The sequence below is a fragment of the Ochotona curzoniae genome, unplaced genomic scaffold, assembly GCF_017591425.1.
Source record: "Ochotona curzoniae isolate NIBS_2020 unplaced genomic scaffold, NIBS_Ocur_1.0 contig_4612, whole genome shotgun sequence".
NCBI classification, from domain to species: domain Eukaryota; kingdom Metazoa; phylum Chordata; class Mammalia; order Lagomorpha; family Ochotonidae; genus Ochotona; species Ochotona curzoniae.
The window spans coordinates 6,750,095-6,765,792 of NW_024466343.1; the positions used below are offsets into that span (position 1 = coordinate 6,750,095).

The 15,698-nt window shown below is 37.2% G+C and overlaps 1 protein-coding gene across 1 annotated transcript in view; it reads left to right on the forward strand.

Moving 5' to 3' along the window:
- ST6GALNAC3 (ST6 N-acetylgalactosaminide alpha-2,6-sialyltransferase 3) overlaps positions 1-15,698 on the forward strand; it is a 556,051-nt gene that overhangs the window by 339,190 nt on the left and 201,163 nt on the right. The window contains exon 3 of the mRNA XM_040987216.1: positions 7,127-7,536. Coding sequence (XP_040843150.1) covers positions 7,127-7,536 — 410 coding nt within the window. The remainder of the gene's footprint in view (positions 1-7,126; positions 7,537-15,698) is intronic.

The following is a 15,698-nucleotide window of genomic DNA, read 5'->3' on the forward strand; positions in this document are numbered from 1 at the left end:
TGTTTGCATACACTATGGCTGTTGATTTTTGTTCATTAGTTTTGTACCCTGCCACTCTACCAAATTCTCGTATAAGTTCTAGGAGTCTCTGTATTGAGTCTCTTGGTTTATGTTTCTCTTTTTAACCTGAAAGATAGATAGTTTCCATAGGCTACCATATTTATCTCAATTTCTTCAACACTATCATGGGAATTAAAAACAAGTTAGCTTTTAAAATCTGTTACAAAGGAGGGCTGTGAATGTACGGCAAGCCGGCTCCCAAAGGAATTCTCACACAGCCATGGAAGCAGGATTGCATTCCAAGACTGTCTCCCCAATCACGGAAATGCTAAATTCCAACTACATGAAAGAGTTCCCTTGGGCTGTCACACAAATCTTTAAGAAAATATTCCTGGGGCACAGTGTAGTAGCATAGTGACTGCAGTCTTCACCTTGCGGGTGCAGCAATTCCATATGGGCTCTGTTTGGGGCCTGACTGCTCCAATTTCCTTCCAGCTTCCTATTTTTAGCCTGGGAATGGCAGTTGAGAATGGAAGGCAGTCTAGGATGGATGGCACAAAGCCTTGGGATCCTGCACCCGCATGGGAAACCCAGAGGAAACTCCTGGCTGCTGGTTTTGGATCAGCTCAGCTCTGGCCTTTGTGGCTACTTAGGAAGTGAACCAGAAGATAGAAGATCTTTATGTCTCCCTTTCTCTCTGTAAATCTGCCTTTCCAATAAAAATAAATTAATATTTTAAAAATTAATAAGTAAGATTTAAAACAGAGTCCACTAATGCAGGTGTTGTAGTTTTTATAAAATAGTCTATCAATTATACCTAACAATTCAGGTATACATGCTCAGAAGTTAATGGAGTTATCATCTAAAACCTATATAATCAGAAGTCCTAAAGAGCAAATACATGGAAATACATGCAAAAATTATTTGGAAAGCAAAAGGGGTCATATAGTAAAATGCTGAGCATTATGACAGACCCATGTGCAACAATTGAGCCTGTGCGCATCACTCAGCATGACGCACTGTCCTTCCATGTCTTCACGCTGTTTCTTCACTTCTTCTCGTTCTCAGCCCATTCTCTGTCCTAGCTAATGATCAAGTTCCCTCTGCTGATAAGGAAGCAAACACCAGGTTTCATGTTAGCAGAAAGTGTTTGTTTTTCAAGACAAATTCCTTATCCCTCTAAAGCAGCGTAGGAATTGACACACCTTGCTTTCAGAATTTGACTCTAAAAACCTCCCCAAACCTCACACCACAACAAACACGTCAGAATGGTGTCATGAGGTTAAAGTTCACACTGATTCATAATTTGAAATAATTACTGAAGGGTTATAGCATTGTAATTATATGGGAATAAATGGTGGGAGTGGGAGAATGGGAAGTAAGGAAGGGGAGGTGGAGTCAGGAATCCCTAGAGCTATGAAGCCATATCGTGGAAAATAATAATAACAATAAAAATTCACAGAAAACCCCCCTTCATTCTTCATGTGACCTTGTGCATAATAAATACCAAGTAAAATTTTTTTGATTGAACAACTCTCCCCGAGCTGTTTTTTATAACCAAATATACGGTGTAGATTTAATATACTTTTGCAGATAAGAAAACATCCAAATCAAATGTACTGCTTTTAAAAATCAGTATTTTAGACCCAAAGAAAATTTGACATTTATAAGCTTTATTTAACAGAAGGATAGCTGCTCAGACAGGGGATTATTTGTGGTGAAAGTGGTTCATTAAACACACTCTTTGTCCAATCCTAGTATTCTGCATATATATAAATGTGTAAGCTTATTTATTTGAAATACAGTTAAAAAAAGAGAACCAAATTATAGAGCTCTTCTATCCATTATCTGTTCCCTAAATGGCTGCATCAGCCAAGGCTGCACCTGACTGAAGCCAAGAGCCAGGAACTTTTCCTGGGTCTGCCATGTAGGTGTGGGGGCCCAAACACTTAGGCTGTCCTCCGCTGCTTGCGCAGACACAGTGGCAGGGAGCTAAATCAGAAGTGAAGAAGGCAAGAATTGAACAGTCACCAACATGGGATGCCTGGTGGTAGGTCTGGCTTTGTCCATTATACCACAGTGCTGGCATTGTACCAGGAGTTATACATGTATAATAGAGAAGGACAATTTGATTTTAATGAGAAGAAGCAAAAAATAGAGACAACAAAAAGTTCTGAATTAAGATAGGGTTTGATAAACTGAAACCAGGTGTTAACGAAGATCTTGGGGAATCCAGGGCCTCAATATCAGAAAATAAGTAAATAAACAGAGAGATAAGTAAAAAGAATAAATACTTATTGAGACAGAACCAAATAAATGGAGGTATATTATCAAGTAAGGCCTCCAGATAAAATAACATAGATCAGTTTAAAAAAACAGCAATACATTTTTTTTAAAGATTTATTTTTAATATTTTTTTATTGGAAAGGCGGATATACAGAGAGGAGAGACACAGAGGAAGATCTTCCGTCCGATGATTCACTCCCCAAGTGAGCGCAACGGCCGATGCTATGCCAATCCGAAGCCAGGAGCCTCTTCCAGGTCTCCCACGCAGGTGCAGGTTCCCAAGGCTTTGGGCCATCCTCGACTGCTTTCCTGGGCCACAGGCAGGGAGCTGGAAGGGAAGCGGGGCCTCTGGGATAGAACCGGCGCCCATATGGGATCCTGGGCGTGCTCAAGGCGAGGACCTTAACCACTGCGCCATCTCACCGGGCCCTGTAGCAATACATTTTTTACGAAGAATTTTGAGATACAAGTATACCAGTAAAACTAACATAAAAAATGGAGATAATTGGATTATAGCACCCCTTGGGTCAAGCCATCCATTCATGTGTCTCTTTTTCTTTTTTCTTATTTTAGTTTGAAGGTGCCTTTTACTGCATACAGGCATCGCTCAATATTAGCCAGCTTTTTGTATTTCTTGAATCTTAGGAATGATTCATTCATCAAGGCACATTAATACTGTCAGTCTTGCGAAATGACACCTAGGACTAAGTGGTAGTTTGAGCAGTCATCCCATTCAGTGGGGTCTCCTGGAATCACTGTCAGTAAGTTGGAAATGTGTCCAATTTGTATAGGCATGTGATAAAGTCTCTTAAGACTCTGACCATAATGACCGTATGGCCAAGTGAGTAGTCAAAACAAGGGTGAGACGTCGTTTAAAGATAATTATCTCCCCGCAAAGCTGTGTGTTCATAGCAGAAGCCCAATTACATATTTTTCACATAAACAAGAAGCTGTTGTTCCCAGTGTTTGCCCTCAAGTTGTTAGTCAGCTGCTGACCTCATAATCTGCACAGCTGTGGCATCCCAATATGTTGTCATGAAACAGATTGTGATGTCTTAATTGATCACTTTTGGAGGTTACAATTGTCAAGTGAGACCAGTGTGCTGATTCTTATTAGTTAAATTAAGCTTTGCTACAGCATAACCAGCTAATTCAGTCTAATGACTGGGAAAGCCAATGCAAACTGCTGCATTTATAGACTAAAGCACAACAATGTTTTATTCTTTTTTATTTTTAAATTTAAAGACTATCTCTAAAATGCTTTTATTATACAATGAGACAACTTCTTGGTACAGTAATTGAAATATGATTTCCCATGACATATCCATCTTTGAAGACAAGTTGAAGTGTGCCATATCATAAACATGGTTTAAATCCACCATTGGCTAATGTGACTGTGAGTATGGATGACTCAGTTAAGTCAAATAAATAAAATACCTGGGTAAACTGTTCTCCAAGAATATTGCATTCCTCTTTACTGTCTAAAAGCATATAAACTACCATATGAGTGGGGAAAGATATCAGATCAATGCCAGACATGTTTGTGTGCTTGCATCTGGTCACTGGTGCAGTCTTTACTATGGTGCCAGAGTCTTTACTATTTTCAAGTGCCCTAATACACTCACACACTTTGAGTGGGTCTATCCTAACTTGGGTCCTAGACTACCTGCTTCTTGACTTGGGTCAGAATACTTACTGTGGCAAGCATGATAGCCCCTTTACCAGCAAAGGTTTAAAGTGTCTCATGAATAGACATTTAATAGATACTTCAAGTCAAGATATGGAATTCCTAATTTTAGCATGGCAAACATTTTTGTCTATCTAGAATAGTTTATACAAGCATAATAAAAGTTGAACCAAAGAAAATTTAAATTAATGTAATAACTCATCATAAATATAGCTGGAAGCATAAATATGATCATCAGATGCCTCTAACAGAAGCTAAGTGTTTTCAGAACAAATTCTGCTAGAACATTCTGCATACAAGGCAACAATTGACCAAAAGCTAAAGCCTCAGAAGCAATTGTTTTAAAAAAAAAGAAAAAAATGCTTACTTATTCTTTATTTGCGTCAGAGTTGGAGAGAAAGAGAGAGAGAGAAAGAGAGAGACAAACAGAGAAACAGAGAAGAGAACATTCCCATCCATTAGTTACTTCCCCATGTAATTGAAAAGGACAGAGCTGAGCTGGGAGCCAGGAGCTTCTTCCGAATCTTCCAGTTGGAGGCAGGAGCCTAAGTCCTGGGGCCATCCTCTGCTGCTTTTCCAGGGCATTAGCAGGGATCTGGATGGGAAGTGGAGCAATCAGGACTAGAACTGGTGTCCATGTGGGATATGTACATTATAGGCAGAAGATTAACTTGCTGGCGCACCATGTAGGTACTGTATTTAAGTTCTGTATTTAAGATAGCAAGTTGACAGTTTGAAGATCGTTAGGGAATGTCATCAATAGCCAGAGCAGCACAGATAGCACAGTGCCAGATGTCTGAGGATAAAAGGTAAGAGATGATACTTTATTGACAAGATTTGTGGTTTGCAAAGCCAGAGCTCCAGGCAGCACATGTTCTGCTATCTACTCTGCACATTCCTAAAGCATTGGCCAGATGTTCTGCTCTCCTCTCTCTGTAGCTCTCCTGTCTGGATGGTGATTAGTCAGGAAACAAACAAACAAACAAACAAACAAAAACCACATGTGAATTGATGTGAAATATCGCTCCCCAAATGAATAAAATCTACCAGGACAGACATGGAGTTTTTCCTCTCTAAGAGGAATTCTCTTTCCCTCCCACCCCCTTTACAAAACCTTGTACTTGCCTTTGTCATTATGTATCACTCGCCCCCTCTTATTTCCTGGTCAAAGCCATGCTGCCCATGGCAGAGAACATTTTTAGAATTAAAAAACAAGCAGATAATCACTAAATCTCCAGCACTAGATATGTAGATAAATTGTGGTATATCCATGTGATAGGAAGTAGGTCAGGTATTGAAATTATCTCTAAGGGAAATTTAATGACATGGGAAGAAAGATTAATGGTATAAAATTAATTGAAAAACCAGTGGTGCTAAATTGAATATAAGGAAATCTTCAACTTGTGTAAGAGAATATAAATAGAAGGAGGAAAAATTATATGATAAGTAAACAGATGGTAGAATGTTTATAATGGTTACTTACTGATGGACTATGGAATATATTTATTATTTTATCTAATTTTTAAATTTTGTAAGTTTATCACAAAGAGCCCTTATTCCTTTCATAAGTTTCTGTAAAGCAATTTAAATTACTTTTGTTCTGAAATCCTACTGGGCTAAGATGTCTTTTTCCTTTGATCCTACTCTTCCTGAAACCTCCCCTTCCCCTTTATTTCTCAGGTACAGGAAACTTCAGTTCCCCCTCTTCCTTGGGCTAAAAGTCTAAAATTATCCTTAACTCCTGTCTTTCTTGCATATCTCACATTCACTTCACCCATGTAAGTTGTGGCTTCTAGATTGAATCTGCTGTTAAATTGCTGTACTTCTTTAGGATGGCTTTTCTCTTTCATCCAAATGAACAATTGTAAATAATTTCAGAAAGTCTGTTTATTTCCCAATGCTAAGATCATTGTTGAGACTACTAATATGTTATTTTTACTTCAGTCATTTTCATTTCCTAAAGTAACCAATTGTGCACCTAATATATTCCAGAGACTCTGGGGAGTGGGAGTAAAATGAAGAAGACAGGCATTGTTGTTTTTTATAGTTTACTGTCTAGAGGACAGATATAATTAAACCATAAGTTAAAGTGCAATACAACTAGTAAAATAAGGACAATACCCAGCATGTGCGGAACGACTCACCAAGAAGCAAAATGAAAATTCAGGAGCAAAAGTCACATGCACAATGTGCATGTCATAGAAAGAAAATGAGAAAATATGTGTCAAAAAAGCATATGGCTTCTTTATTGCTGTTGTACAAGATGTACTTTTGCATGTGGAAGAGATTCAGCAAAGTTAATTCATGTGGCTGTTTTTAGGATGGAAGAAAGCAAGTACTAATGAAAGGAGCAGCTAAAAAATCTGAGGTTGAATCTTCTTACCACAACTCTATCAACTGAAAATCTTAAAAGTTGGTGCTTCACTTTTAAGAGAGGGAGTGAGTTAGTCTCTAACTGTAGAGACTGTTAGAAATTCGTTTTGTGACTTCTTACAAGAGGTTTTTCTAAATTTTCACCTAGAATAAATATAACCACAAAGGCCTATTAACAAAGAGTCTTGAAGATATTAGAATCTCTGTGATATTTTAGCAGCCAAGGACCTGTATGAAGTCAGCCTGGTTTCTAAAATCTTTTTTTGGAGCATCGTCATTTGCTGAAAATTTTGTGTTTTTATCAGCTGATACATAACCATGCATGTATAGAAGCAGAATATGGAAATAAATGTCTGAATATGTTTCTTTGGCATTTCCTTTAGATCCACCAAGCTTATTATAGAGGTCACCTATTTTCAAGTCTCCTTACATTATTTGAAATTACACTTCTGAATAAAAAATAATTCATTAGTTAGAGTGGAAAATAAATGACTGTTTCTCTGTATGATTTTAAACGAAAACATGGAAGTTGTAGAAATTGGAATTACTATTTAACAGTATGTGTTCACTATTTAATGAAAGACAATTCCTGACTTTATAACATATAGCTCAGACTGCTATATATGTGTGTACATTTATGTATACACACATTTATGCATATATGCAAAATATATCTGATATTCCCTTATTGAGCCATTATGATATCTGAAGTATTTTTCCCAGAGGAACTTACTGCTAGGTGGAATTAACAACCACCTTTTTATTTCTTTTGTTTTTCAGCCTTTGCAACTGGACTGTGACCTTTGTGCCATAGTGTCAAACTCTGGTCAGATGGTTGGCCAGAAAGTGGGAAGTGAGATAGATCAGTCCTCCTGCATTTGGAGAATGAACAATGCTCCCACGAAGGGTTATGAAGAAGACGTTGGCCGCATGACAATGATTCGCGTTGTTTCCCACACCAGTGTTCCTCTTCTGTTAAAAAACCCTGATTATTTTTTCAAGGAAGCCAACACTACTATCTACGTTATTTGGGGTCCTTTCCGTAACATGAGGAAAGATGGCAATGGCATTGTGTACAACATGTTGAAGAAGACGGTTGATGTCTATCCAAATGCCCAAATTTATGTGACCACAGAGAAGCGCATGAGTTACTGTGATGGAGTCTTTAAGAAGGAAACTGGCAAAGACAGGTGAGTCTCTTTCATGTCATCATATTGTCTTTGCTTGCTGAATCTTTGTGGAATATTTTCACTAGCTATCAAATGAACTGTTATTTTTTAAACAGATTTATGTTCTTGACTATTACAATTATTTAGTGAGCCAGGACTAGATCCCATGTATTCCACCTACACTGTCTTCTGTTCTCTACATTTTCATTTGTTTGATAGTCAAAACTTCCCCAACGGTATTTTTACATTGTTTTATTTTTGTTGTTGTTGTTGTTATTTAGCTTAGTTTATTAATGATTGCATTCAATTTTATCTGAAAGAAGAGGTATACAAATTTAGATGTCAAAGCATAGAAATGTTAAGGAACTCTGAGACCTAAACTGTGGAAATTGTGGCAAAATTTTATCTGGGACCACACATAGAACACATTATTGATTTTCTAATGAGATTATGCAGCTTCTTTAATGTAAATAGATCCTTCAATCCCGAACACAACTTGGAAACCGATATGTTTAAGTGGAATCACATATTGAAGCTATGCATTAGTTCAAATCATTACCAGTTGGATTCTCGAAGAGAAATTATGTATATATACATTCTACTCAATTATCCAAAAACCAATTTGCATTTCCTAATGCATCCAATTTTTTTCTGCAACATTCAGTAATTACTCTTCCACTTCTACTTGAGGCTGTGTTCTTCATTATTCTTTTCACATTCCTTGCCCTTGAAAGAAGATCCTTTAAAGTTCCTACAGAACTCCGTTACCTGCCATTTTTGCTTCCTCTTTAGAAAGATTATCAGTATAAAGCAGGAGTCAGAGCTTCCTATCAGTCAATCTTAATATGTGTTCTAGCTCAATTAAAGGATTGCTTAATGAAGATATAGCAACCAGTACTGAAGACTTATACTATTTGTGAATTTTGTTTATTTGCACAAAACTGTAGATTGACCACACCATAATTCCAATACTATCATTCTGATTTTCTCTAAATGTTTGTTGTTTGCTATACAAAATGGTGGCAGGAAGGAGAAGGTGAGTCTTCAAAAGTTTCTTGAAAAATGCATTTTATTAAAAAGAGCCACATGTGGAGTTAAAAAATTCTTTTATGCCAAAATTTTATATTTTAATTGTGTTTATTCCACAAATTTTTCAGAAGAACCCTTTTATTTTATCTTAAGTTTTAATTACATTGATGTGTGTGCATGGGGAGTAGCAGCTTCTGTTACCTCTGGACCTAACTTGAATTCAATAATTATTTTAAAATCGTAGATGCATCAACTTTTCTTTGAATATGTGGATTGATTTGAATTTCCCACTATCAGTTTCTTAGCACCAACAAAGCAAAACACAACCTCACATGCAGTTGATGAAAGAAATTAAACTGTTACTGTTATTGTTCTTTGATAGTGTTAGCAAGAAGAATCCCAAAGTTTGGATTGAAATCTCTGTGGTATGAGTTGTAAAGTTAGATGGTTAGCGGGAATGAAAGGGTTTTGTCTGACACTACAAAGAAATGTACTCATATATGGAGCCATTCTATTGAATTGTGGCCATTCTGAAAGGCGTTTGGAAATGTCTAGACTGTCTTAAACCCAGAGAAATGCAATTAACTAGATACATAAATTTTATTAGTTTGACTTAGCCTTCATAATATCTATATTCACAGCTATAAGCCCTAACTTCATTTAGGAGTATCAGAAAAGAACTTGGGTCATCTTTTGTTACTTTCCCATTACCAGGGCACTGAACTGGAAGTATGGCAGCCATGACTCAAACCTATACTTTGTGTGGATGTCAGAATACCAACCCCTAAATTTTCTTTTTTTAAACTAACAGTAATGGCACACATTTATGGGCCACGGAGTAATATTCATAATGATTATTTGTTTTATTTATTTATTTATCTAAAATATGTGTGTGCATATATATATATACATTTATACATACATATATTAATATTTATATACTGCTCAGGATTTCTCAAGGTAATTTGACATAAATGAATGTCAAACAAATTTCTTTCATGAACTTTCCAGAAATGTCAAACTTATAGAGCTACCATAGTGTAATGAATATGTATAGTCATCACTCATCTTATTTAATTATTAATTTATGACTTATATCAACATTTCTATATATTTCTATATGTGTATTATTTATATTATATATGATATGTAGCATTGTATTTTTAAAAGTTCTTTAAATCCGGGTTAGCAGAAAGCTACTTGATAGGTTCCTCTTATTTTCCATTAATTACATAGCACCTTCTCACTTGCCTTCCCTCCCGCTCTCTATCTTTTCCTCCTTAGGCATTTGTTTCATACACTTTTCCCACAATCTAGAGTTGTTGTCTGTGCTCCCATGGTGTTTAGTATTTCTTCTCCATCAATAGAGGTAGCCTGCTTTGAGGCGCAGTTGGATTCAGGCCCATTTTTGTGTTTTTGTTTTGAAAAGCTATGGCATGGTACTTCTCTGTGGAGAAATAATGCCTGATTTTCTCTCTGTTTATATTAGGAGCCTTTACTGATCATTGCCTATATCTACTCATTTGTTGGGGTTGAACAATGCACATATTCTAATTATTTTTTGCTTGCTAGTCCGTAGGCTTTATAAAGTAAAATAGGCCTTCGTTGAAGCAGGCAATTTAGTGCAGATTAAGTTGCGTCTTAGGATACCGAGATACCATTTGAAACTGCCTGTAATGAAGTTTTCTACCCCTACCTCCACTTCTGATCGAGGATCTTGCTAGCGCCTGTGAGAGCAACAGATGAGGATGCTGAGTCCCTGCCTACCCACGTGGGAGACCTAGATGGCGTTTCTATCTCCTGGCTTCAGCCTTGCTCAGCCTCAGTTATATGGGGCATTGAGGAGTAACTATCAGATAGAAAATCTCTGTGTGTGTGTGTCTCTATCGCTCTTTCTCACTTTCTTTCTCTCCCCCTCCCTTCCTGCTTCTCACTGCCTTTAAAATAGTATAAAAAGAAAAAGAAAAAGCTTATCCTCAATCATTTGGTTACTATGGGATAGACAGTAACACTGTTCTCTTCAGTAAACAGTTTTAATATATTTGCTCTCTAACGTCCTCCAGAGGATGTCCAGTGAATTGTTTCAAAGCAATACTTACATCTTCATTGATGAACATATTGGAAGTCTTTTAGCTCATTAAAATTATACGCTAATGTAAAAACTGATCTATTTTCACCTGTGGGAGTATGTTCAAATTGGTGTCAGATTTTTTGATGTGTCTGTTGTTGTCTTGGCTAGCCTCTATGTACTGAATAATTCCCTGGCATTTCAAAATGTCTCAGACTCTTGAACATATCAAGATACAGACCTGGAAAGCAGACTGTTATCCTAAAATCCTGGCTTCCTTAGTCCAAACAATATCATTTGTTACTATGGGTGCTTATTGCTACTAAATTAATCTTGTTTCTTGACTTTTGCAGTGGACAGAACTAGAATGTGTAAAATATATGCTATGTAAACTGTTTGCAAATGAAATAATCATGGGTTCAAATTGAAGTTTTAATTGTAATTCAGGGAGACCAAGTTTTTATTATACATCATCTATCTTACATCTGTTTCTTCTTTCTACCATGCTGACAATCACAGGTCTTATAGATGGCAAGTAATGTAGTTATTCATCTTCTTTCTCTGACAGTATACATAATATTCTTAGAACACTTGCACAACAGGCAATATAAATATTGCAAAAGTTTGTGATTAGTTTTCATCAAAGAAGATGCCTTAGCCACAAACATTCCTGTTGGTCTAGGCTCACAAGGTGTGTGGTGCTGATACTGCTTCAAATGTTCTTAGTATTTTTCTCCTAAATAAACAGCAATGAGTTAAGTGGCATGCATCATCCAGGAGATGAGGGAGTGGAAGAAATGGTTATCTGTGCATTTTACTTATATTGTGAAGTTATGTTAAGAATTGGCCTACACTTACTGAAGTTTTTAGCAAATGCACATTTTCATCATAGTTTTTATGGAGAGACCATGCAACCATTATTATGTATAATTTATAGAGTTGAAAAATTATGCCGTAAGTAGTTAAAGTGATTCATGATTGAAAAATTATTAGATGGAGTCCCTCAAAGAAAAATTTGCTTCTCAGCTTGCTTCTTTATATAGTAAAAATCCTTTTGAAAATGTAACATCCTGCCATTTAAGGTAGGCATGTAAAAATTTTTTTCCCAGTGGATTATTTTTGTTTTAAGGGATTACTAATTAATGATTTTAAATGTAACAGTAAAGATATAACAATTATAACAGTAGAGATGTAACAGATGTAACAGTAGAGCAGATATGAATGCTTTTAAGTGTCTTAGGATGAAACCAAATCTACTCAGAAGCATATGGGATTGTGTTTTCAAACCAAATAAAGTTTAGTTTTTTTTTTTTAAACCAATTAATACCAAACATTTGTTGGCTTTTCAGTTAGAAAAGGTGACTTAGTGGAGAAGGCTGGGAGCATGCAGAGAAAGGGTTAGGTGCCTCTTTCTCTCACCTTTGGGTGCTCAACTTTCTGTAAGATTGTAGGTCCTCTGGGAAATGGTCAGCTTTACATTTTTTCCTGCCAAATAAGTTTCTGGGAAACAAGGTTATTGCATGCTACAGAAATTACATGTCTCCTAGAAATACTTGGGGTAAAATAGTTCATATATAAAACAATCTGGACCAAACTTACTTTTTCCCCTTTTCAGTGATTGGCAGGCACAAATAATATTAGACTGATGATACTTATGCATTTGCATTAAAGCATCTCAAGACTGAAACACCCTGCAGGGGCTATAGTGCTGACAGCATCACATGAAGCCACACTTGACACTGAAGAATTTGACTGTGCTTCAAGCAGGTATAGATGTAAAGAGAATATTAACTTTGCTGGAGAAGCAATAGAGAATCATTGGGAAATGTTCTGCTTACCCATCGGCAGGTAGTCTACTGCATCCCACCTAATAAATACATTGGCAAGTGGAAACACATTATATAATGAGGTAATAATTGAGTAAGCTATAATTACATTAAAAGAACAATGCTCTTTCAGGGCTGATAATGGACTTTGAGCTGCCCTAAATAGGTCTTAATTAGTTGGCACCAATGTGACTCCACCTTCAGCAATGGATGAAATTAATGAAAGCCAGCAGCAAATAGATCAATGTTTCACGATGTCCCTGTTTCAAGTCAAGAGGATGAGAAGAAAGAAAATTGCTTTTAAGGATCGTTTAGAACCAGGATACACAAAAGCAAGTTGCAGGTGGCTAATAAAATGCAACAGTGATTTGTGAGTATACCTTTGCCATTGCTCTTTTCATCTCCGTCATTCAGAAGTACAGAAAAGGAATCAGCAATGTGTTCTGTGGTATCAGTTTAAAAAAATCAGGCCAGCATTTTAAGGGCACTCTTGGTTTGTCTATTTCAGTATGGCCATTCTGGAAATGTTCCACAAGTAGCAGATTGACATCCCCTAGTTTGCAAGCAGTAGTTTCTAGAACAGAAGAGAGTTTCAAGTCTTTGAGAATTTCAAAATCTTTTGAGTCTCCTGCCAATACCTGCAGGAGACTGTAGACATTTTCAATATACTATACATTTATCCATAAAAAACCTAGAAACAAAACAAAGAATGTGCAATTAATCTATTATCAAAAATATTGCAATGGACAACTGATTGAATTTCACTTATTTTTGTTGAAAGTGAATAACTGGGATTAGACTGGAGCAGAGCAAGATGGCAGCATTGAGTGATGACACATTAAAGTAGATGGGGGAGGATGAGCTGAGAAGCATAGGGCTGACAATCCAGCGTAGGAGGAGTTGTTGGATCTATGGCAGAGGAACACCTGGTGACCTGCAGAGATACTGCAGAGGTGAGAGGAATTCCCCCTGAACATAGGGAAATAATACTGACTTGGCATCCATAGGTTCTATCCAAGCTAGCTCTGCCCCTAGGTTCTGTCAGGGGAAAAAATGCATACACCTTCATCAGGGACAGGTGCCATTGACTTCCATGTGATCCAGTTTAAAGACACAGCTGATATTTCCCTAATAGTGGATGAAATTGTGAACGGTAGAAAGGCCAAGCACAGGACCATGTGGCCACAACATAAAATCACAGGGAGAGGAGTGAAACAACCTGGGTGCCATGGTTCTGCAGGCCATGGCAGGTGCACAGCATGGGAGCCTAAAACTGACCTTCCCTGGTGGGAGTATAGTGGGTGACACAAACCAAGAATTAGTACTGAACAGGATCAGTGAATTCAACTTATACATGCTTGGATGGCACAGCTTAAAAATCATCCTTGAGGAAAAGAATACATGTTTCTGAAATGCAATGAATGGCCAAAGGCAAAAGAGGAACCAATGCCTCCCGAACAAAAGATCATACCACCTATTCCAGCCTTGTGACATGACCGATGCCTAATACACACAATGATGCAATAAAGATGCCTAGCACTCTAAAAGCAAGCATTTCTATCTGCTCATAACTCAGACCAAATATCTCTTGAGCCAGTGACAACCTGGGCCAAGAAAAAAAAATAGTAAAGTGCAAAACTTTTGGATTTGAAGGACAGAAAATAGGAAGTAATAAAACCAGCATTTTCCTTTTTGCTTCCTATTTGAAGACTCTCTGCAAATACAGCATCTCAGCACTTTAGAGAAGCAACATTGACACACCTCTGTTAAAATGAATTAATGTTCACACTCCAGCTGATGCATTTGGCAGGAACAGCAAGTTCACACAGCAGTTTTGGGCAGGCCCATAGGGGTCCTGTTTCAATAAGAGATAGAGGACTATGTTTTCATGCTAACAAGCACTGGGTTACAGGGAACTTTCTTTTTCCCACTACATAGTAAGCTACACTGGGACTTTTGTATAATCCACATGCACTGGCATTTTAAAATCCAACAAAATAGAAATAACTATTTTAATAATTAGTTGATGGGAATGAGGTTTATCAAGATAACAGTACCAACATATCATGTGTTAAAAAATACACATGTGCACAGAAACATATGTATGCAGATCACACATTGCTCTGTGTTATTGTAACAAATACCTGAGTCAGGCTCCATGGCACTTTTGGAAACTCCAGGACATGCACTGGTTTTGACTGGGCTGTGATCTCTGTCTGTGGCTGAATACATCCCGTCTGTGAGAGGAAACAATTACTTCCCCATATTGAAAGCCAGATTGAATGGGTGAAAACCAGATCAGACTTTCTTAACAGCCTTCTCTTGAAAACTACCATGATGTCCCATCTTAACTGTTTACAAGATTAGGGTTCTAGATGTCCTTCTACTAGTTTTCTTCTCAGAGGTTCCACTAACTAACATCCATGTGTGCTGCACATAAACCCTGAGGGAGCAAGCTGCATGCTCTGTGCACATGCATTCACCCCACACCCTGAACAAAAATATATTCAACAGTGTAGCTTAATTTAGGATCAAAAGAACTTCTCCAATTCAGGGATCATTTTTTTAAAACTAGTACTAGGAAGATCCTTGGTGGCTCTAGAAATTAGGACTTGTAGCCAGTTTCTCAAGATAGAAGATCCAACGACAAAACAGCCATATGCACAGGCAGACCACACCTACAGCAAGTAAGTCCCGATGGACAGGGGCTAAACACCTCCCTCCCTCCAGAGGGCTTTTGAATGCTGCCAAAAGTGTGAAAATCAATGACAAATAGACCTTAAGTTAGAAGTCTCATTGAAACATGTCCAGATTTATAAATTGAACATAGAGGTGTTTTGTTTTTCTGTTGACTTCCTCCTTTATTTTTGTAATTTAGATTTTTTTTTCGCTTTTTTTTTTTTTTTTTTTTTGGTTCTTTCTTGGAATAGTCAGTTGTCTTTCAGATTAAATAACAGTTACTGAATGAATATGTTTGCTGAGCAATCTCTGTTTTCCTTAGTTCCTGCCTGCTCTGACCCTATAACTTGGATGGTTAATCTATGAATATATATTCAAAGCATGCACACCTGTACTCCTAGATTTGTCATTGCTCAGACAACCATTTCAAAATACCTTGCAGGGCCTCTGTAACATGGTAGGAGTTCTATAACCTTTGCTGAAGCATAAATGTTTGCTTCTCTGATACCAAAGGTACTTTTATCAGGTGTGATATTGCTGAATTTATAAATGGACTTCCCTGCTTAGCTCTCGATCTTAAT